The following is a 23,368-nucleotide window of genomic DNA, read 5'->3' as shown; positions in this document are numbered from 1 at the left end:
GTTACTAGTTCACCACCCCTCCTGTCTCTGTCCATCAGTACAGCTGAGTTCACCACCCCTCCTGTCTCTGTCCATCAGTACAGCTGAGTTCACCCCCCTCCGCCCCACGTCGCTGGCACCCCCCCCTCGCGCTGGTCCCCCCCTCCTGTCCCATCCCAGTACAGCTGAGTTACTAGTTCACCACCCCTCCTGTCTCTGTCCATCAGTACAGCTGAGTTACTAGTTCACCACCCCTCCTGTCTCTGTCCATCAGTACAGCTGAGTTACTAGTTCACCACCCCTCCTGTCTCCATCCATCAGCACAGCTGAGTTCAGCCCACCCCTCCTGTCTCCATCCATCAGCACAGCTGAGTTACTAGTTCACCACCCCTCCTGTCTCTGTCCATCAGTACAGCTGAGTTACTAGTTCACCACCCCTCCTGTCTCTGTCCATCAGTACAGCTGAGTTACTAGTTCACCACCCCTCCTGTCTCTGTCCATCAGTACAGCTGAGTTACTAGTTCACCACCCCTCCTGTCTCTGTCCATCAGTACAGCTGAGTTACTAGTTCACCACCCCTCCTGTCTCTGTCCATCAGTACAGCTGAGTTACTAGTTCACCACCCCTCCTGTCTCTGTCCATCAGTACAGCTGAGTTACTAGTTCACCACCCCTCCTGTCTCTGTCCATCAGTACAGCTGAGTTCACCACCCCTCCTGTCTCTGTCCATCAGTACAGCTGAGTTACTAGTTCACCACCCCTCCTGTCTCTGTCCATCAGTACAGCTGAGTTACTAGTTCACCACCCCTCCTGTCTCTGTCCATCAGTACAGCTGAGTTACTAGTTCACCACCCCTCCTGTCTCTGTCCATCAGTACAGCTGAGTTACTAGTTCACCACCCCTCCTGTCTCTGTCCATCAGTACAGCTGAGTTACTAGTTCACCACCCCTCCGGTCTCTGTCCATCAGTACAGCTGAGTTACTAGTTCACCACCCCTCCTGTCTCTGTCCATCAGTACAGCTGAGTTACTAGTTCACCACCCCTCCTGTCTCTGTCCATCAGCACAGCTGAGTTACTAGTTCACCACCCCTCCTGTCTCTGTCCATCAGTACAGCTGAGTTACTAGTTCACCACCCCTCCTGTCTCTGTCCATCAGCACAGCTGAGTTCACCACCCCTCCTGTCTCCGTCCATCAGTACAGCCGACTTACAAATACACACGCACACACACTTACTCTGACCCGCAGGATCACGTCTTGAATGCATCGGTTCTTATGGACATGTAAGACTTGGGGAACGGCCAGGATCACTCCGTTTCTCGTCTCACTGTGGCTCCCATCCAGCAGAACATCATTGGCCAAAGTCTGAAACATGCATAGATAACAACCCAAATAAGGGCTGCAAAAATCCCTGGAACTTTCCCAAAATTCTAAACTTTTCCAGAAAAGTTCCTGTTTGGAGGATTCCAGATTGACCTGCTGATTCCCGCCTGATTACGGGAATCCACCAAACAGGATTTCAGGACAACCTGGAGCTCTGGTCAAAGTAGTTTCCCATAACCTTTAGTGGAAGGAGTCTCGGGGAAGAACGACTGCCCCTTTTCATTCAATCAATATTGCGTCAAATTGATCTCTAAAGTCGAACATTTGCGAGATGGTGCTGTCGAGCAAAATTAAACATAATCGAGCAAGCAAACACTGAGTCGAGAGCGCAGAGGATGGGTCCCATGAGCACACAGGCCAGTTGGTATAGCTGACTGTAGTCGAGCGTGCAGAGGATGGGGTACAAATTAAAGCTGATTTGCAAGTGTGACTGAATGACCTGAACATCATAGCCGCACGCAAAATATTAATTGGAGAGGAGAGACTTTTTGTTTTGTTTTGCAGAGATACTACATGTCAAGGCTCAGAAGTTACTGCGCTCTCACAAATACACAGCATGACCAAAATGGATTTCTCATTTCACACCAAAATATCTAACTGCAAACTTTTACTGTTATTTTTATTACAGGTGAAAATTCTAGCCAATGAACATAGTTTGTAACATTCTACTGAAACGCAATTCGTCAGGTTTCTGGACCTGATGATGGCCGACAATAAAAAAGTAAGCTTTGCAGCTTTTCAGTGGAGAACCTAACCAACCTAACCAGTAGGTAGTTATTTGGTCTTCTGTTGCTAAAGCAGGCTATTGATTAGGCAAGCTAGGTTAATGTCAGCTAGCAGTAAGCTAGGAAGCTAGCTAGCTAGTTAGCTAGCTAACATGTAACCACGTTTAAAAGTTACCAGTAATATCTTTGGTTTTTCCAAGAGCATTGTAGCTAGTTAGCTAAATAAGTTAATGAGGAGTTAGTAGAGAAGGAGGAAGTGTGGGGTGGCAGGTAGCCTAGCGGTTAGAGTGTTGGGTCAGTAACTGGTATGGTCAGGTAGCCTAGCATTTAGAGTGTTGGGTCAGTAACTGGTATGGTCAGGTAGCCTAGTGGTTAGAGCATTGGGCCAGGCTAGCGGTTAGAGCATTGGGCCAGCCTAGTGGTTAGAGTGTTGGGCCAGCCTGGCGGTTAGAGCATTGGGCCAGCCTAGTGGTTAGTGCATTGGGCCAGCCTAGCGGTTAGAGCATTGGGCCAGCCTAGTGGTTAGTGCATTAGGCCAGTCTGGCGGTTAGAGCATTGGGCCAGCCTAGCGGTTAGAGCATTGGGCCAGCCTAGTGGTTAGTGCATTGGGCCAGCCTAGCGGTTAGAGCATTGGGCCAGCCTGGCGGTTAGAGCATTGGGCCAGCCTAGCGGTTAGAGCGTTGGGCCAGCCTAGTGGTTAGTGCATTAGGCCAGTCTGGCGGTTAGAGCATTGGGCCAGCCTGGCGGTTAGAGCATTGGGCCAACCTAGCGGTTAGTAACCAAAAGCTCTCTGGTTCAAATACCAGAGCCGGCCTTGAGCAAAGCACTTCATCCTAATTTGCTCCTGTGGTCCGGTACTACTGTGGCTGATCCTGTAAAAAAACACATTACACTGAACTGATCCTGTAAAAAACACATTACTCTGAACTGATCCTGTAAAAAACACATTACTCTGAACTGATCCTGTAAAAAACACATTACTCTGAACTGATCCTGTAAAAAACACATTACTCTGAACTGATCCTGTAAAAAACACATTACACTGAACTGATCCTGTAAAAAACACATTACTCTGAACTGATCCTGTAAAAAACACATTACTCTGAACTGATCCTGTAAAAAACACATTACACTGAACTGATCCTGTAAAAAACACATTACTCTAAACTGATCCTGTAAAAAACACATTACACTGAACTGATCCTGTAAAAAACACATTACTCTGAACTGATCCTGTAAAAAACACATTACACTGAACAGAGGGTTAAATACACAACATGTGATGAGGGAAACTGCGACCAGGTGTGTGAGAAGACAAGACAAAACCAATGGAAAATGAAAAGTGGATCGATGATGGCTAGAAGACGGGCGACGCCGAGCGCCGAGCGCCGCCCGAACAAGGAGAGGAACCGACTTCGGCGGAAGTCATGACAGCATGACATCTGGCTGTGATTGGGAGTTCCATAGGGTGACGCACAATTGGCACGGGTTTGGCCGGTGTAGGCCGCCGTCATTGTAAATAAGAATTTGTTCTTAACTGACTCGCCTGGTTAAATAAAGGTTAAATAAAAAATTAATAATTAAACCCACTTGGATGAATGTAAAAAACCTAGCAAGCTCCTGATTGATTGACCTTATCCTGACTTACTGTTCCCATAAGTCCTGTATTTGTACTGACTTTATCCTGACTTACTGTTCCCATAAGTCCTGTATTTGTACTGACTTTATCCTGACTTACTGTTCCCATAAGTCCTGTATTTGTACTGACTGCATCCTGACTTACTGTTCCCATAAGTCCTGTATTTGTACTGACTTTATCCTGACTTACTGTTCCCATAAGTCCTGTATTTGTACTGACTTTATCCTGACTTACTGTTCCCATAAGTCCTGTATTTGTACTGACTTTATCCTGACTTACTGTTCCCATAAGTCCTGTATTTGTACTGACTTTATCCTGACTTACTGTTCCCATAAGTCCTGTATTTGTACTGACTTTATCCTGACTTACTGTTCCCATAAGTCCTGTATTTGTACTGAATTTATCCTGACTTACTGTTCCCATAAGTCCTGTATTTGTACTGACTTTATCCTGACTTACTGTTCCCATAAGTCCTGTATTTGTACTGACTTTATCCTGACTTACTGTTCCCATAAGTCCTGTATTTGTACTGACTGCATCCTGACTTACTGTTCCCATAAGTCCTGTATTTGGCTAGTGTTTTTTTTCTACTAGCTGCATACAAGACCTTGTTTTTACCTCTCTGGCTGATAAACATGCCCCTTTCAATTGACTCCGAGTCAAAAACTGAACTAATCCATGGTATTCTCCATCTCCATGGTACTCTCCATCTCCATGGTACTCTCCATCTCCATGGTACTCTCCATGGTACTCTCCATGGTACTCTCCATCTCCATGGTACTCTCCATCTCCATGGTAATCTCCATGGTACTCTCCATGGTACTCTCCATCTCCATGGTACTCTCCATCTCCATGGTACTCTCCATCTCCATGGTACTCTCCATCTCCATGGTACTCTCCATCTCCATGGTACTCTCCATGGTACTCTCCATCTCCATGGTACTCTCCATCTCCATGGTACTCTCCATGGTACTCTCCATGGTACTCTCCATCTCCATGGTAATCTCCATGGTACTCTCCATCTCCATGGTACTCTCCATGGTACTCTCCATCTCCATGGTATTCTCCATCTCCATGGTACTCTCCATGGTACTCTCCATCTCCATGGAACTCTCCATCTCCATGGTACTCTCCATGGTACTCTCCATCTCCATGGTACTCTCCATGGTACTCTCCATCTCCATGGTACTCTCCATGGTACTCTCCATCTCCATGGTACTCTCCATCTCCATGGTACTCTCCATCTCCATGGAACTCTCCATCTCCATGGTACTCTCCATGGTACTCTCCATCTCCATGGTACTCTCCATCTCCTGGGTACTGTCCATCTCCATGGTACTCTCCATCTCCATGGTATTCTCCATCTCCATGGTACTCTCCATCTCCATGGTACTCTCCATCTCCATGGTACTCTCCATGGTACTCTCCATGGTACTCTCCATCTCCATGGTACTCTCCATGGTACTCTCCATCTCCATGGTACTCTCCATCTCCATGGTACTCTCCATCTCCATGGTACTCTCCATGCTACTCTCCATCTCCATGGTACTCTCCATGGTACTCTCCATCTCCATGGTACTCTCCATCTCCATGGTACTCTCCATCTCCATGGTACTCTCCATGGTACTCTCCATCTCCATGGTACTCTCCATGGTACTCTCCATCTCCATGGTACTCTCCATCTCCATGGTACTCTCCATCTCCATGGTACTCTCCATCTCCATGGTACTCTCCATGGTACTCTCCATGGTACTCTCCATGGTACTCTCCATCTCCATGGTACTCTCCATCTCCATGGTACTCTCCATCTCCATGGAACTCTCCATGGTACTCTCCATCTCCATGGTACTCTCCATGGTACTCTCCATCTCCATGGTACTCTCCATCTCCATGCTACTCTCCATCTCCATGCTACTCTCCATCTCCATGGTACTCTCCATCTCCATGGTACTCTCCATCTCCATGGTACTCTCCATGGTACTCTCCATGGTACTCTCCATGGTACTCTCCATCTCCATGGTATTCTCCATCTCCATGGTACTCTCCATGGTACTCTCCATCTCCATGGTACTCTCCATGGTACTCTCCATGGTACTCTCCATCTCCATGGTATTCTCCATCTCCATGGTACTCTCCATGGTACTCTCCATCTCCATGGTACTCTCCATCTCCATGGTACTCTCCATCTCCATGCTACTCTCCATCTCCATGGTACTCTCCATGGTACTCTCCATCTCCATGCTACTCTCCATGGTACTCTCCTGTACTCTCAGACCTCTTGATAAGAAATCAAGCCTGGGCCAAGGCTAGACCAACAGTCTCGTCAGCTGATTGGAAGCTATTCTGAAATAAGTGCACTGCCTCGGTTAGACAGACAAAATCAAACTACTTCCTTAGAGCTATGACAGACTGTGTTTACAGGCCAAATCAAACTACTTCCTTAGTGCTATGACAGACTGTTAAACAGGCCAAATCAAACTACTTCCTTAGTGCTATGACAGACTGTTAAACAGGCCAAATCAAACTACTTCCTTAGTGCTATGACAGACTGTTAAACAGGCCAAATCAAACTACTTCCTTAGTGCTATGACAGACTGTTAAACAGGCCAAATCAAACTACTTCCTTAGTGCTATGACAGACTGTTAAACAGGCCAAATCAAACTACTTCCTTAGTGCTATGACAGACTCTGTTTACAGGCCAAATCAAACTACTTCCTTAGTGCTATGACAGACTCTGTTTACAGGCCAAATCAAACTACTTCCTTAGTGCTATGACAGACAGTTAAACAGGCCAAATCAAACTACTTCCTTAGTGCTATGACAGACTGTTAAACAGGCCAAATCAAACTACTTCCTTAGTGCTATGACAGACTGTTAAACAGGCCAAATCAAACTACTTCCTTAGTGCTATGACAGACTGTTAAACAGGCCAAATCAAACTACTTCCTTAGTGCTATGACAGACTCTGTTTACAGGCCAAATCAAACTACTTCCTTAGTGCTATGACAGACTCTGTTTACAGGCCAAATCAAACTACTTCCTTAGTGCTATGACAGACTCTGTTTACAGGCCAAATCAAACTTCTTCCTTAGTGCTATGACAGACTGTTAAACAGGCCAAATCAAACTACTTCCTTAGTGCTATGACAGACTGTTAAACAGGCCAAATCAAACTACTTCCTTAGTGCTATGACAGACTGTTAAACAGGCCAAATCAAACAACTTCCTTAGTGCTATGACAGACTGTTAAACAGGCCAAATCAAACTACTTCCTTAGTGCTATGACAGACTGTTAGTGATCCTCTAAATTCCGTTAATTCACTGAAGCATGTTAATTCCTCTACTTCCCTGTCTAAGCAAGTAGTTTTAGACTCCTGCATCATTATTGAAAAAGTTCAGATTTGTGATGCTTTTAATCAGCATTTTATCTCAGCTGGTTTCCTTTTTGAAAGAAATGGTGGTCATATGTAACAGTATAGCTTCCGTCCCTCTCCTCGCCCCAACCTGGGCTTGGGCCAGGGACCCTCTGCGCACATCAACAACTGACACCCCACGAAGCATCGTTACCCATCGTGCCACTAACTAACTAGCCATTTCACATCGGTTACACATACTCTTGGCCAGTCACTTGATTGTTTTCCCCACATAAAGCCTACAGTTGCCCGCGATGAATGATCAGTCAACCTCACCTGCCTTGGGAAATGGTAGTCAGGGTTTTTCTTTTTGGCAACTGCCTTATTAGCTACTGACACCAAGAAGTAATTAGGGGCTGACAATTTCAACCCTTCTTTGCTTAAGTAAGCAGCGCACCTCGTTGCTGGCTCAGCATCCGAGCGTAAGGCGCTACAGATAATTAATGCTTATTTATAAAACCCTCCCCCCACTATCTGAGATATCTACTGCAGCCCTCATCCTCCCCATACAACACCCGTTCACTCCCCACTATCTGAGATATCTACTGCAGCCCTCATTCTCCACATACAACACCCGTTCTGCCAGGCACATTCTGTTAAAGGTCCCCAAAGCACACACATCCCTGGGTCGCTCCTCTTTTCAGTTCGATGCAGCTAGCGACTGGAACGAGCTGCAACAAACACTCAAGCTGGACAGTTTTATCTCCATCTCTTCATTCAAAGACTCAATCATGGACACTCTTACTGACAGTTGTGGTTGCTTTGTGTGATGTATTGTTGTCTCTACCTTCTTTCCCTTTGTGCTGTTGTCTGGGCCCAATAATGTTTGTACCATGTTTTGTACTGCCACCATGTTGTGCTGCTGCCATGTTGTGTTGCTACAGTACCATGTTGTTGTCATGTGTTGCTACCATTCTGTGTTGTCATGTGTTGCTACCATTCTGTGTTTTCATGTGTTGCTGCCTTGCTATGTTGTTGTCTTAGGTCTCTCTTTATGTAGTGTTGTGGTGCCTCATCTATCGTGATGTGTGCTTTGTCCTATATTATTATTTCAGTTTTTATCTTTAATCCCAGCCCCTGTCCCCGCAGGAGGCCTTTTGCCTTCTGGTAGGCCGTCATTGTAAATATTTCTGTTTTAGATTCTGGGGATATTATCTATATGCATAAAGCAGCATCTACACTTAAACCACTAGATGCTGTTTTCCATTGGGCCCTTAGGTTTATTACTGGTGATGGTTCTAGAACTCACCATTGGTCCCTGAGGTGTATTACTGGTGATGGTTCTAGAACTCACCATTGTTCCCTTAGGTTTATTACTGGGGATGGTTCTAGAACTCACCATTGGGCCCTTAGGTTTATTACTGGTGATGGTTCTAGAACTCACCATTGGTCCCTGAGGTTTATTACTGGTGATGGTTACAGAACTCACCATTGTACTCTTAGGTTTATTACTGGTGCTGGTTCTAGAACTCACCATTGTTCTCTTAGGTTTATTACTGGTGATGGTTCTAGAACTCACCATTGGGCCCTTAGGTTTATTACTGGTGATGGTTCTAGAACTCACCATTGTGCCCTTAGGTTTATTACTGGTGATGGTTACAGAACTCACCATTGGTACTCTTAGGTTTATTACTGGTGCTGGTTCTAGAACTCACCATTGTTCTCTTAGGTTTATTACTGGTGATGGTTCTAGAACTCACCATTGGTCCCTGAGGTGTATTACTGGTGATGGTTCTAGAACTCACCATTGGTCCCTTAGGTTTATTACTGGTGATGGTTCTAGAACTCACCATTGTTCTCTTAGGTGTATTACTGGTGATGGTTCTAGAACTCACCATTGGGCCCTTAGGTTTATTACTGGTGATGGTTCTAGAACTCACCATTGGGTTTTGTATCAAAAAGTGGATTATACTTTTTACATGTAAGGAGAGAGTAGCATTTTCTTATGTTTATCTACAAAGCACTCATGCAGAAACTTCCTATGTATCTCTCATCATTAATTCAATTCAGACTTCCAAAGGACCAAACCATCCGGTTGGCCCCCAGGCCCCCTGGCCCCCTGGGTCTCCACACAGTTGGGTAAAGCTTATTTTAGTTGTTTATATACCCTTTATGTGGAACAACTCTCTCAGCTCTCTGAAATGAGATGTTCTGGTCCCCCTTGGTCAGTTCAGAGTAGTGATCACAGACCTCTATGTTGACAAATATGTCTGTTTTTCTTAATATATTTTGTAATTTTGTATTTTGTATGTGTTTGATGTGTTTATGCAGGGCTTATCTGTAAAAGAGACCCTAGTATCAGTATGACTTCCCTGTCAAAATAAAGATTTAAAAAAAAAAAGAAATTGTTTCCCCGGTAACTTCTTACATCACTTCCTCACAGCTTCGATAAGGAGGGGTGTTGTGGCTGGTATATCAGTTACATCCTGCTATCCAACACTTCAACAGATTACACATACATTATACGATAAAACATTTCACGTGAATTATACTGCGATGATGTCACAGCCTAAACGAAAAACTATCGAAATACTTTTATTTCCCTTTTTGACCAACATTTTAATCACATAGACAATCAGGGGAAATACAGAATATCAAAAGTGGCGCTTAAACACAAGCCACATGCAGGAACCAATGGGATGCTCAAGCGTGGGCGGTCCTGCAGATGCAGGAATGCCCACATGCAGCAACGCCCCGAATTGTGAGCTGCAATCACACACTATTGTGGAAAGACCAGCATGACTGGGAGTGAGTGGCGAAGGAGGATGCAGAGTGAGAACAGACAGGGAAGGTCCTCACTGGGGAAGAGGCCCTTGATTGAGATGGGTGGAGGGGAAGCCAAGAGAGATCAAACTCCGAACTACACTGAACTAAAATATAAACTTACCATGCAACAATTTCAAATATTTTACCGAGTTACAGTTGCTATAAGGAAATAAGTCAATTGAAATAAATAAATGAGGCCCTAATCTTTTCACATGACTGGGAATACAGATATGCATCTGTTGGTCACAGATACAGTACCAGTCAAAAGTTTGGACACACCGACTCATTCAAGGGTTTTTCTTTCTTTATGCTATTTTCTACATTGTAGAATAATAGTGAAGACATCAAAACTATGAAATAACACTTATGGAATCATGTAGTAACCAAAAAAGTGTTAAACACTTTATTTGAGATTCTTCAAAGTAGCCACCATTTGCCGTGATGACAGCTTTGCACACTCTTGGCATTCTCTCAACCAGCTTCATGAGGTAGTCACCTGGAATGGATTTCAATTAACAGGTGTGCCTTATCAAAAGTACATTTTAGGAATTTCTTTCCTTAATGCGTTTGAGCCAATCAGTTGTGTTGTGACAAGGTAGGAGGAGGATACATAGTACATAGTATGTATACATAGTATACAGAAGATAGCCCTATTTGGTAAAATACCAAGTCCATATTATGGCAAGAACAGATCAAATAAGCAAAGAGAAATGACAGTCCATCATTACTTTAAGACATGAAGGTCAGTCAACCCGAAAAATGTATTCAAGTGTATTTGGAAAAACCATCAAGCGCTATGATGAAACTGTCTCTCATGAGGACTGCCACAGGAATGGAAGATCCAGAGTTACCTCTGCTGCAGAGGATAAGTTCAATAGAGTTACCAGCCTCAGAAATCGGCAACTAACTGCACCTCAGAAATTGCAGCCCAAATAAATGCTTCACAGAGTTCAAGTAACAGACACATCTCAACATCAACTGTTCAGAGGAGACTGCGTGAATCAGGCCTTCATAGTCAAATTGTTGCAAAGAAACCATTACTAAAGGACACCAATAAGAAGAGACTTGCTTGGGCCAAGAAACACGCGCAATGGACATTAGACCGCTGGAAATCTATATATATTTTTTAAACAGGACAATGACCCAAAACACACCTCCAGGCTGTGTAAGGGCTATTTGACCAAGAAAGAGAGTGATGGAGTGCTGCATCAGATGACCTGGCCTCCACAATCACCTGACCTTAACCCAATTGAGGTGGTTTGGGATGAGTTGGACTGCAGAGTGAAGGAAAAGCAGCCAACAAGTGCTCAGTATATGTGGGAACTCCTTCAAGAACGTAATACACGTAATAATAAAAAGAAATACACCTCTGCTGTTTTCAACCAAGATCTCAGTGATCACTGCCTCATTGCCTACATCCGTAATGGGTCAGCGGTCAAACGACCCCCACTCATCACTGTCAAACGCTCCCTGAAACACTTCAGCGAGCAAGCCTTTCTAATCCACCTGGCCCGGGTATCCTGGAAGGATATTGACCTCATCCCGTCAGTAGAGGATGCCTGGTTATTTTTTTTAAATGCCCTCACCATCTTAAATAAGCATGCCCCATTCAAGAAATTTAGAACCAGGAACAGATATAGCCCTTGGTTCTCTCCAGACCTGACTGCCCTTAACCAACACAAAAACATCCTGTGGCGTTTTGCATTAGCATCGAACAGCCCCCGTGATATGCAACTTTTCAGGGAAGTTAGAAACCAATATACACAGGCAGTTAGAAAAGGCAAGGCTAGCTTTTTCAAGCAGAAATTTGCTTCCTGCAACACAAACTCAAAAAAGTTCTGGGACACTGTAAAGTCCATGGAGAATAAGAACACCTCCTCCCAGCTGCCCACTGCACTGAGGATAGGAAACTCTGTCATCACCGATAAATCCACTATAATTGAGAATTTCAATAAGCATTTTTCTACGGCTGGCCATGCTTTCCACCTGGCTACCCCTACTGCGGTCAACAGCACTGCACCCCCCACAGCTACTCGCCCAACCCTTCCCCATTTCTCATTCTCCCAAATCCAGATAGCTGATGTTCTGAAAGAGCTGCAAAATCTGGACCCTACAAATCTGCCGGGCTAGACAATCTGGACCCTTTCTTTCTAAAATGATCTGCCGAAATTGTTGCAACCCCTATTACGAGCCTGTTCAACCTCTCTTTCGTGTCGTCTGAGATTCCCAAAGATTTGAAAGCAGCTGCGGTCATCCCCCTCTTCAAAGGGGGGGACACTCTTGACTCAAACTGCTACAGACCTATATCTATCCTACCCTGCCTTTCTAAGGTCTTCGAAAGCCAAGTCAACAAACAGATTACCGACCATTTCGAATCCCACCGCACCTTCTCCGCTATGCAATCTGGTTTCAGAGCTGGTCATGGGTGCACCTCAGCCACGCTCAAGGTCCTAAACGATATCGTAACCACCATCGATAAGAAACAATACTGTGCTGCCGTATTCATTGACCTGGCCAAGGCTTTCGACTCTGTCAATCACCACATCCTCATCGGCAGACTCAATAGCCTTGGTTTCTCAAATGATTGACTCGCCTGGTTCACCAACTACTTCCCTGATAGAGTTCAATGTGTCAAATCAGAGGGCCTGTTGTCTGGGCCTCTGGCAGTCTCTATGGGGGTGCCACAGGATTCAATTCTTGGGCCGACTCTTTTCTCTGTATACATCAATGATGTCGCTCTTGCTGCTGGTGATTCTCTGATCCACCTCTATGAAGACAATACCATTCTGTATACTTCTGGCCCTTCTTTGGACACTGTGTTAACTACCCTCCAGACGAGCTTCCGTGGGTTACAACTGCTCTTAAATAGAAGTAAAACTAAACGCATGCTCTCTAACCGATCACTGCCCACCCGTCCAGCATCACTACTCTGGACGGTTCAGACTTAGAATATGTGGACAACTACAAATACCTAGGTGTCTGGTTAGACTGTAAACTCGCCTTCCAGACTCACATCAAACATCTCCAGTCCAAAATTAAATCTAGAATCGGCTTCCTATTTCGCAACAATGCTTCCTTCACTCATGCTGCCAAGCATACCATCGTAAAACTGACCATCCTACCAATCCTCGACTTCGGCGATGTCATTTACAAAATAGCCTCCAATACCATACTCAATAAACTGGATGCAGTCTATCTCAGTGCCATCCGTTTGTCACCAAAGCCCCATATACTACCCACCACTGCGACCTGTACGCTCTCGTTGGCTGGCCCTCGTTTCATACTTGTCGCCAAACCCACTGGCTCCAGGTCATCTACAAGACCCTGCTAGGTAAAGTCCCCCCTTATCTCAGCTCACTGGTCACCGTAGCAGCACCCACCTGTAGCACGCGCTCCAGCAGGTATATCTCTCTGGTCACCCCCAAAGCCAATTCCTCCTTTGGCCGTCTCTCCTTCCAGTTCTCTGCTGCCAATGACTGGAACGAACTACAAAAATCTCTGAAACTGGAAACACTTATCTCCCTCACTAGCTTTAAGCACCAGCTGTCAGAGCAGCTCACAGATCACTGCACCTGTACATAGCCCATCTATAATTTAGCCTAAACAACTACCGCTTCCCCTACTGTATTTATTTATTTATTTATTTTGCTCCTTTGCACCCCATTATTTATATTTCTACTTTGCACTTTCTTCCACTACATATCTACATATAGTGTTTTACTTGCTATATTGTATTTACTTTGCCACCATGGCCTTTTTTTGCCTTTACCTCCCTTATCTCACCTCATTTCCTCACATTGTATATAGACTTATTTTTCTACTGTATTATTGACTGTATGTTTGTTTAACTCCATGTGTAACTCTGTGTTGTTGTATGTGTCGAACTGCTTTGCTTTATCTTGGCCAGGTCGCAATTGTAAATGAGAACGAGTTCTCAACTTGCCTACCTGGTTAAATAAAGGTGAAATATATATTTTTTTTAAACGTTGGAAAAGCATTCCAGGTGACTACCTCATGAAGCTGGTTGAGAGAATGACACAAATGTGCATAGCTGTCATCAAGGCAAAGGTTGGCTACTTTGAAGAATCTAAATTCTAAAATATATTTTGATTGTTTAACACTTTTTTGGTTACTACATGATTCCATATGTGTTATTTCATAGTTTTGATGACTGCACTATTATTCCACAATGTCAAAAATAGTACAAATAAAGTGTCAAACCTTTGACTGGTACTGTACCTTAAAAAAAGGTAAGGGCGTGGATCAGAAAACCAGTCAGTATCTGGTGTGACCACCATTTGCCTCATGTAGCATTACACACCTCCTTCACATAGAATTTATCAGGCTGATGATTGTGGCCTGTGGAAAGTTGTCCCACTCCTCTTCAATGGCTGTGTGACGTTGCTGGATATTGGTGGGAACTGGAACACGCTGTCGTAAAAGTCGATCCAGAGCATCCCAAACATGCTCAATGGGTGGCATGTCTGGTGAGTATGCAGGCCATGGAAGAACTGGGACATTTTCAGCTTCCAGGAATTGTGTACAGACCCTTGCGACATGGGGTCGTGCTGAAACATGAGGTGATGGCGGCAGATGAACGGCACAACAATGGGCCTCAGAATCTCGTCACTGTATCTCTGTGCATTCAAATTGCCATCGATAAAATGCAATCGCGTTAGTTGTCTGTAGCTTAGGTCAAGACCATGGTGATGATGACGAGCACACAGATGAGCTTCCCTGAGACTGTTTCTGACAGTTTGGGCAGAAATTATTCTGTTGTGCAAACCCACAGTTTCATCAGCTGTCCGGGTGGCTGGTCTCAGACGATGCGGATGTGGAGGTCCTGGGCTGGCGTGGTTACACGTGGTCTGCTGTTGTGAGACCGGTTGGACATACTGACAAATTCTTTAAAATGACGTTGGAGGCAGTTTATGGTATAGAAATTAACATTCAATTCTCTGGCAACAGCTCATAACTAACTACTGACCACAACACTACTGACCACAGCTACTGACCACAACCACTGACCACAACTACTGACCACAACCACACAACCAATTGTAATTGTAATTGTGTATCTCTGGTTTTATTATTGTATTGATTTGTATATTTTTTGTAATTACAGGGCTCATCTGCAACTCGGCATGATTCCCTGTCAAAAATAAAGGTTCAATAAGAACATAAAACAATAGGGTTCCATTGGGACACAGAGGGAGTGTTTCTCAAAATGCATACTGCCGTGCTCTGAGCACAGGAGGATCGGAGTATGAGTCCAAATCAAAGAATGAGTAACGGGCATTTCTTGAATGAGTACTATATTTATACATATTTCGATGCATGCATAGAAATATGACGAACATTTTCTTGACATCGCCGGAGGACATTATTTCAGCTGAAGCGAGAGAAAATACACTTTGACTTCGGAATGAAATGTTGTCTATTCACATCTCATATGTTGCCTAGACTACAATATTTTATCTTGGTACATTAATAAATACAAATACATAAATACAGTGTTACGAAATATTTGAACGGAGCTCGCAAGAATACCTTGGCTCATGGCTACTCTATGTCAGGAATACCTTGGCTCATGGCTACTCTATGTCAGGAATACCTTGGCTCATGGCTACTCTATGTCAGGAATACCTTGGCTCATGGCTACTCCATGTCAGGAATACCTTGGCTCATGGCTACTCTATGTCAGGAATACCTTGGCTCATGGCTACTCTATGTCAGGAATACCTTGGCTCATGGCTACTCTATGTCAGGAATACCTTGGCTCATGGCTACTCTATGTCAAGAATACCTTGGCTCATGGCTACTCTATGTCAGGAATACCTTGGCTCATGGCTACTCTATGTCAGGAATACCTTGGCTCATGGCTACTCTATGTCAAGAATACCTTGGCTCATGGCTACTCTATGTCAGGAATACCTTGGCTCATGGCTACTCTATGTCAGGAATACCTTGGCTCATGGCTACTCTATGTCAGGAATACCTTGGCTCATGGCTACTCTATGTCAGGAATACCTTGGCTCATGGCTACTCTATGTCAGGAATACCTTGGCTCATGGCTACTCTATGTCAGGAATACCTTGGCTCATGGCTACTCTATGTCAGGAATACCTTGGCTCATGGCTACTCTATGTCAGGAATACCTTGGCTCATGGCTACTCCATGTCAGGAATACCTTGGCTCATGGCTACTCTATGTCAGGAATACCTTGGCTCATGGCTACTCTATGTCAGGAATACCTTGGCTCATGGCTACTCTATGTCAGGAATACCTTGGCTCATGGCTACTCTATGTCAGGAATACCTTGGCTCATGGCTACTCTATGTCAGGAATACCTTGGCTCATGGCTACTCTATGTCAGGAATACCTTGGCTCATGGCTACTCTATGTCAGGTTGTCTCAGGCTGGATCAGTGTAAATATACTGTTATTATTAAATACAATCAACCAACCAACCAACCAATCAAATCAATTAACTAATCAATCAATCAACCAATCAACCAACCAACCAACCAACCAACCAACCAACCAACCAACCAATCAAATCAATTAACTAATCAATCAACCAACCAACCAACCAACCAATCAAATCAATTAACTAATAAATCAACCAACCGGTTGCCAAACTGCCATACCTCATTGTTCTTGCCCAGGTGGAACATGATCTGGTAGGCTTTCCCAAGTAATGTGTCCTTCAGCATCCCATCCCTCAGATGATCCGGGAACAGCTGTTCATGAAGAATGACGTGGTATTTCAACACCTCTTCACCCTGTTGACAAGTTAACAGCATAGTTATTGTGGTATGAGGGCCCGATTCCGACTTAGGAAATTACACACTTTCCTGTGCACTTCTCAGTAGTTGGTATTCAGACTTTACGAAGGTGTTTAACGGCCGTGGTTCCCTTGCGCGCTCTGAACAAATGTAATTCAACCACTGAAAACCCTCCCACTTGCTGACCAACAGATTTTCATGTGGAGTTTTCATTCAATAGGGTTTTCAGTATATTTATCTTAAGCCATCCTTTTAACTACGGTATATCTTTTAGTTAGAATTTTGTCGACAGCCTCACTAGAATATATCTAGAGAACGGGTTCAGGATATTAAGGATCATTTAAAGAAAGCCATCTAAATATATGCATTTGAAGACATGGCATATGACGGTGCAGTGACATGCCCGATGGGTTGGACGTTAGTTCTCGGCAATCATCTTGAAAAAAAAACATATACTTAAAAACTGGGAATCAACCAATTCGCCACGGTTAGACACAATGGAAAAGTCAAATGCTTTATTATCTAAATGTTGAAATTACGTGGGCGACAGAGAGAGAAACAAAATGGTTTCAGTTTGAGGCCATGTGGGGAGAGTGATGTGGCTACAGGAGATGGGGGTGTGAGCAGGTGGGAATGGACAGGGGTGATGTTTGTGGATGTTTGTGTGTGTTTGTATGTTGTCGTTTGTTTGTGTATGTTTTGTATTGTTAAAAATATTATAATAAATAAAAACTAAAATATACCCTAAAGGATGTATATGCATACTCGTCTCCATTTCAGCACCAATTGTTAGATAAAAATATACTCTTATCTTGAACATTATTTAAGGTTAGGAAAGTATTTATGTATCATAAAAAAACTGATATGGAGAGCCTTTATGCACAAAAGAAAGACAATTGTTGTTTGATTCATTCAGAATGGAATGATAATGTAGGCTATACCAACTGAAGGGAACTAAGAGTGTAATTAAATGGAATGATAATGTAGGCTATACCAACTGAAGGGAACTAACAGTGTAATTAAATGGAATGATAATGTAGGCTAAACCAACTGAAGGGAACTAACAGTGTGATGGAATGATAATGTAGGCTATACCAACTGAAGGGAACTAACAGTGTAATTAAATGGAATGATAATGTAGACTATACCAACTGAAGGGAACTAACAGTGTAATGGAATGATAATGTAGCCTATACCAACTGAAGGGAACTGACAGTGTAATGGAATGATAATGTAGGCTATACCAACTGAAGGGAACTGACAGTGTAATGGAATGATAATGTAGGCTATACAAACTGAAGGGAACTGACAGTGTAATGGAATAATAATGTAGGCTATACCAACTGAAGGGAACAAACAGTGTATTTAAATGGAATGATAATGTAGGCTATACCAACTGAAGGGAACTGACAGTGTAATGGAATGATAATGTAGGCTATACCAACTGAAGGGAACTAACAGTGTAATGGAATGATAATGTAGGCTATACCAACTGAAGGGAACTAACAGTGTAATTAAATGGAATGATAATGTAGGCTATACCAACTGAAGGGAACTGACAGTGTAATGGAATGATAATGTAGGCTATACCAACTGAAGGGAACTAACAGTGTAATGGAATGATAATGTAGGCTATACCAACTAACAGTGTAATGGAATGATAATGTAGACTATACCAACTGAAGGGAACTAACAGTGTAATGGAATGATAATGTAGACTATACCAACTGAAGGGAACTAACAGTGTAATGGAATGATAATGTAGGCTATACCAACTGAAGGGAACTAACAGTGTAATTAAATGGAATGATAATGTAGGCTATACCAACTGAAGGGAACTAACAGTGTAATTAAATGGAATGATAATGTAGGCTATACCAACTGAAGGGAACTAACAGTGTAATGGAATGATAATGTAGGCTATACCAACTGAAGGGAACTGACAGTGTAATTACATGGAATGATAATGTAGGCTATACCAACTGAAGGGAACTGACAGTGTAATTACATGGAATGATAATGTAGGCTATACCAACTGAAGGGAACTAACAGTGTGATGGAATGATAATGTAGGCTATACCAACTGAAGGGAACTAACAGTGTGATGGAATGATAATGTAGGCTATACCAACTGAAGGGAACTGACAGTGTAATTACATGGAATGATAATGTAGGCTATACCAACTGAAGGGAACTGACAGTGTAATTAAATGGAATGATAATGTAGGCTATACCAACTGAAGGGAACCGACAGTGTAATGGAATGATAATGTAGACTATACCAACTGAAGGGAACTGACAGTGTAATGGAATGATAATGTAGGGTATACCAACTGAAGGGAACTGACAGTGTAATGGAATGATAATGTCGGCTATACCAACTGAAGGGAACTGACAGTGTAATGGAATGATAATGTAGAGTATACCAACTGAAGGGAACTGACAGTGTATTTAAATGGAATGATAATGTAGCCTATACCAACTGAAGGGAACTGACAGTGTAATGGAATGATAATGTAGGCTATACCAACTGAAGGGAACTAACAGTGTAATGGAATGATAATGTAGGCTATACCAACTGAAGGGAACTAACAGTGTAATGGAATGATAATGTAGGCTATACCAACTGAAGGGAACTAACAGTGTAATGGAATGATAATGTAGGCTATACCAACTGAAGGGAACTCACAGTGTAATGGAATGGAATGATAATGTAGACTATACCAACTGAAGGGAACTAACAGTGTAATGGAATGATAATGTAGGCTATACCAACTGAAGGGAACTAACAGTGTAATGGAATGATAATGTAGGCTATACCAACTGAAGGGAACTAACAGTGTGATGGAATGATAATGTAGGCTATACCAACTGAAGGGAACTAACAGTGTGATGGAATGATAATGTAGGCTATACCAACTGATGGGAACTAACAATGTAATGGAATGATAATGTAGGCTATACCAACTGAAGGGAACTGACAGTGTAATGGAATGGAATGATAATGTAGACTATACCAACTGAAGGGAACTGACAGTGTAATGGAATGGAATGATAATGTAGACTATACCAACTGAAGGGAACTAAGAGTGTAATGGAATGATAATGTAGGCTATACCAACTGAAGGGAACTAACAGTGTAATGGAATGATAATGTAGGCTATACCAACTGAAGGGAACTAACAGTGTAATGGAATGATAATGTAGGCTATACCAACTGAAGGGAACTAACAGTGTAATTAAATGGAATGATAATGTAGGCTATACCAACTGAAGGGAACTAACAGTGTAATTAAATGGAATGATAATGTAGGCTATACCAACTGAAGGGAACTGACAGTGTAATTAAATGGAATGATAATGTAGTCTATACCAACTGAAGGGAACTGACAGTGTAATGGAATGATAATGTAGGCTATACCAACTGAAGGGAACTAACAGTGTAATGGAATGATAATGTAGGCTATACCAACTGAAGGGAACTAACAGTGTAATGGAATGATAATGTAGACTATACCAACTGAAGGGAACTAACAGTGTAATGGAATGATAATGTAGGCTATACCAACTGAAGGGAACTAACAGTGTAATGGAATGATAATGTAGGCTAAACCAACTGAAGGGAACTAACAGTGTAATGGAATGATAATGTAGGCTTTACCAACTGAAGGGAACTAACAGTGTAATGGAATGATAATGTAGGCTCTACCAACTGAAGGGAACTAACAGTGTAATTAAATGGAATGATAATGTAGGCTATACCAACTGAAGGGAACTAACAGTGTAATTAAATGGAACGATAATGTAGGCTATACCAACTGAAGGGAACTAACAGTGTAATGGAAAAGAATGATAATGTAGACTATACCAACTGAAGGGAACTAACAGTGTGATGGAATGATAATGTAGGCTATACCAACTGAAGGGAACTGACAGTGTAATGGAATGATAATGTAGACTATACCAACTGAAGGGAACTAACAGTGTAATTAAATGGAATGATAATGTAGGCTATACCAACTGAAGGGAACTGACAGTGTAATTAAATGGAATGATAATGTAGTCTATACCAACTGAAGGGAACTGACAGTGTAATGGAATGATAATGTAGGCTATACCAACTGAAGGGAACTAACAGTGTAATGGAATGATAATGTAGGCTATACCAACTGAAGGGAACTAACAGTGTAATGGAATGATAATGTAGACTATACCAACTGAAGGGAACTAACAGTGTAATGGAATGATAATGTAGGCTATACCAACTGAAGGGAACTAACAGTGTAATGGAATGATAATGTAGGCTAAACCAACTGAAGGGAACTAACAGTGTAATGGAATGATAATGTAGGCTTTACCAACTGAAGGGAACTAACAGTGTAATGGAATGATAATGTAGGCTCTACCAACTGAAGGGAACTAACAGTGTAATTAAATGGAATGATAATGTAGGCTATACCAACTGAAGGGAACTAACAGTGTAATTAAATGGAACGATAATGTAGGCTATACCAACTGAAGGGAACTAACAGTGTAATGGAAAAGAATGATAATGTAGACTATACCAACTGAAGGGAACTAACAGTGTGATGGAATGATAATGTAGGCTATACCAACTGAAGGGAACTGACAGTGTAATGGAATGATAATGTAGGCTATACCAACTGAAGGGAACTAACAGTGTAATTAAATGGAATGATAATGTAGGCTATACCAACTGAAGGGAACTGACAGTGTAATGGAATGATAATGTAGGCTATACCAACTGAAGGGAACTAACAGTGTAATTAAATGGAATGATAATGTAGACTATACCAACTGAAGGGAACTGACAGTGTAATTAAATGGAATGATAATGTAGACTATACCAACTGAAGGGAACTAACAGTGTAATGGAATGATAATGTAGACTATACCAACTGAAGGGAACTAACAGTGTAATTAAATGGAATGATAATGTAGGCTATACCAACTGAAGGGAACTAACAGTGTGATGGAATGATAATGTAGGCTATACCAACTGAAGGGAACTAACAGTGTAATGGAATGATAATGTAGGCTATACCAACTGAAGGGAACTAACAGTGTATTTAAATGGAATGATAATGTAGGCTATACCAACTGAAGGGAACTAACAGTGTAATTAAATGGAATGATAATGTAGGCTCTACCAACTGAAGGGAACTAACAGTGTAATGGAATGATAATGTAGACTATACCAACTGAAGGGAACTAACAGTGTAATGGAATGATAATGTAGGCTATACCAACTGAAGGGAACTAACAGTGTAATGGAATGATAATGTAGACTATACCAACTGAAGGGAACTAACAGTGTAATGGAATGATAATGTAGTCTATACCAACTGAAGGGAACTAACAGTGTAATGGAATGATAATGTAGGCTATACCAACTGAAGGGAACTAACAGTGTAATGGAATGATAATGTAGGCTATACCAACTGAAGGGAACTAACAGTAAATTGGCAGTGTAATATGTGTGAATCCTACGCCGATTGACGGTCGATACCGATAGTGACTAATATTTAACATGATAGAAATAGGAGACAGAGAAAGTCAGACTAGCCATGATTTAAGACATTAGAGTGGCTATCCCTGCAAGATAACAGGCCATACAATTTAAATTCTGCTAAATTGGCACAGCATTTCATAAACTGTGGGAAAGTTAATATGATGATCTGGTGCAGTTTACTACCATATGACTGGTTTCACATTTATCTCCAACGACTGTAAGTAAAAAATATATATCTAAATATATCTAAAACAAATTCTCATTTAAATTTACAATCCCTTTCTCCAAACGGATTACTCATTTACCTTATCTCTTATCAAGTTGTACATTACAGAATGGTGTTATTTCTATCTGAATAAAATGTCCCACTAGGACCCGGTAGGTTTTTACTAGACCTTATTCATGGTTTCCTCGAAGCGTAAAGTGGTGGAATTATGAGGGTATTAAGTCAAGGTCAGAATACAGTGTATCTGTAGACACACCTCCGGCCACACCATCCATTAGGTCTAAATCCTAAACAAATAGCGGGTGAATAACATGCTGTTATCAAGCTGAAGTTCAAGGTCAGAATACACAGAGAGAAGTGCATAGAAAGGGGCAATTCCATTCCATCTACGCACGTTTAACTCGGGTCGGAATCGGGCCCTGAATTAATAAAAAAAACACAGTCAAATACTGGATTAATGTCTAGGTTCTGACATTAGTCTGGCTCAGGTAATCTCTACCTACCAGTTGTGTAGAGTTAGTCTGGCTCAGGTAATCTCTACCTACCAGCTGTGTAGAGTTAGTCTGGCTCAGGTAATCTCTACCTACCAGCTGTGTAGAGTTAGTCTGGCTCAGGTAATCTCTACCTACCAGCTGTGTAGAGTTAGTCTTGCTCAGGTAATCTCTACCTACCAGTTGTGTAGAGTTAGTCTGGCTCAGGTAATCTCTACCTACCAGCTGTGTAGAGTTAGTCTTGCTCAGGTAATCTCTACCTACCAGCTGTGTAGAGTTAGTCTGGCTCAGGTAATCTCTACCTACCAGCTGTGTAGCGTTAGTCTGGCTCAGGTAATCTGTACCTACCAGCTGTGTAGAGTTAGTCTGGCTCAGGTAATCTCTACCTACCAGCTGTGTAGAGTTAGTCTGGCTCAGGTAATCTCTACC

At 42.5% G+C, this 23,368-nt stretch overlaps 1 protein-coding gene across 1 annotated transcript in view; it reads right to left on the bottom strand.

Annotated features, from left to right (window-relative positions):
- Positions 1 to 23,368, bottom strand: part of stab1 (stabilin 1) — a 187,331-nt gene that overhangs the window by 75,869 nt on the left and 88,094 nt on the right. Inside the window, exons 33-34 of the mRNA XM_045691993.2 lie at positions 16,552 to 16,686; positions 1,213 to 1,341 (exon numbers count right to left, since the gene is read on the bottom strand). Coding sequence (XP_045547949.2) covers positions 1,213 to 1,341; positions 16,552 to 16,686 — 264 coding nt within the window. The remainder of the gene's footprint in view (positions 1 to 1,212; positions 1,342 to 16,551; positions 16,687 to 23,368) is intronic.

Source organism: Salmo salar, chromosome 12 (assembly GCF_965601325.2).
Source record: "Salmo salar chromosome 12, fSalSal1, whole genome shotgun sequence".
Classification (NCBI taxonomy): Eukaryota; Metazoa; Chordata; class Actinopteri; order Salmoniformes; family Salmonidae; genus Salmo; species Salmo salar.
This window is presented reverse-complemented; position numbering and strand designations above follow the sequence as displayed.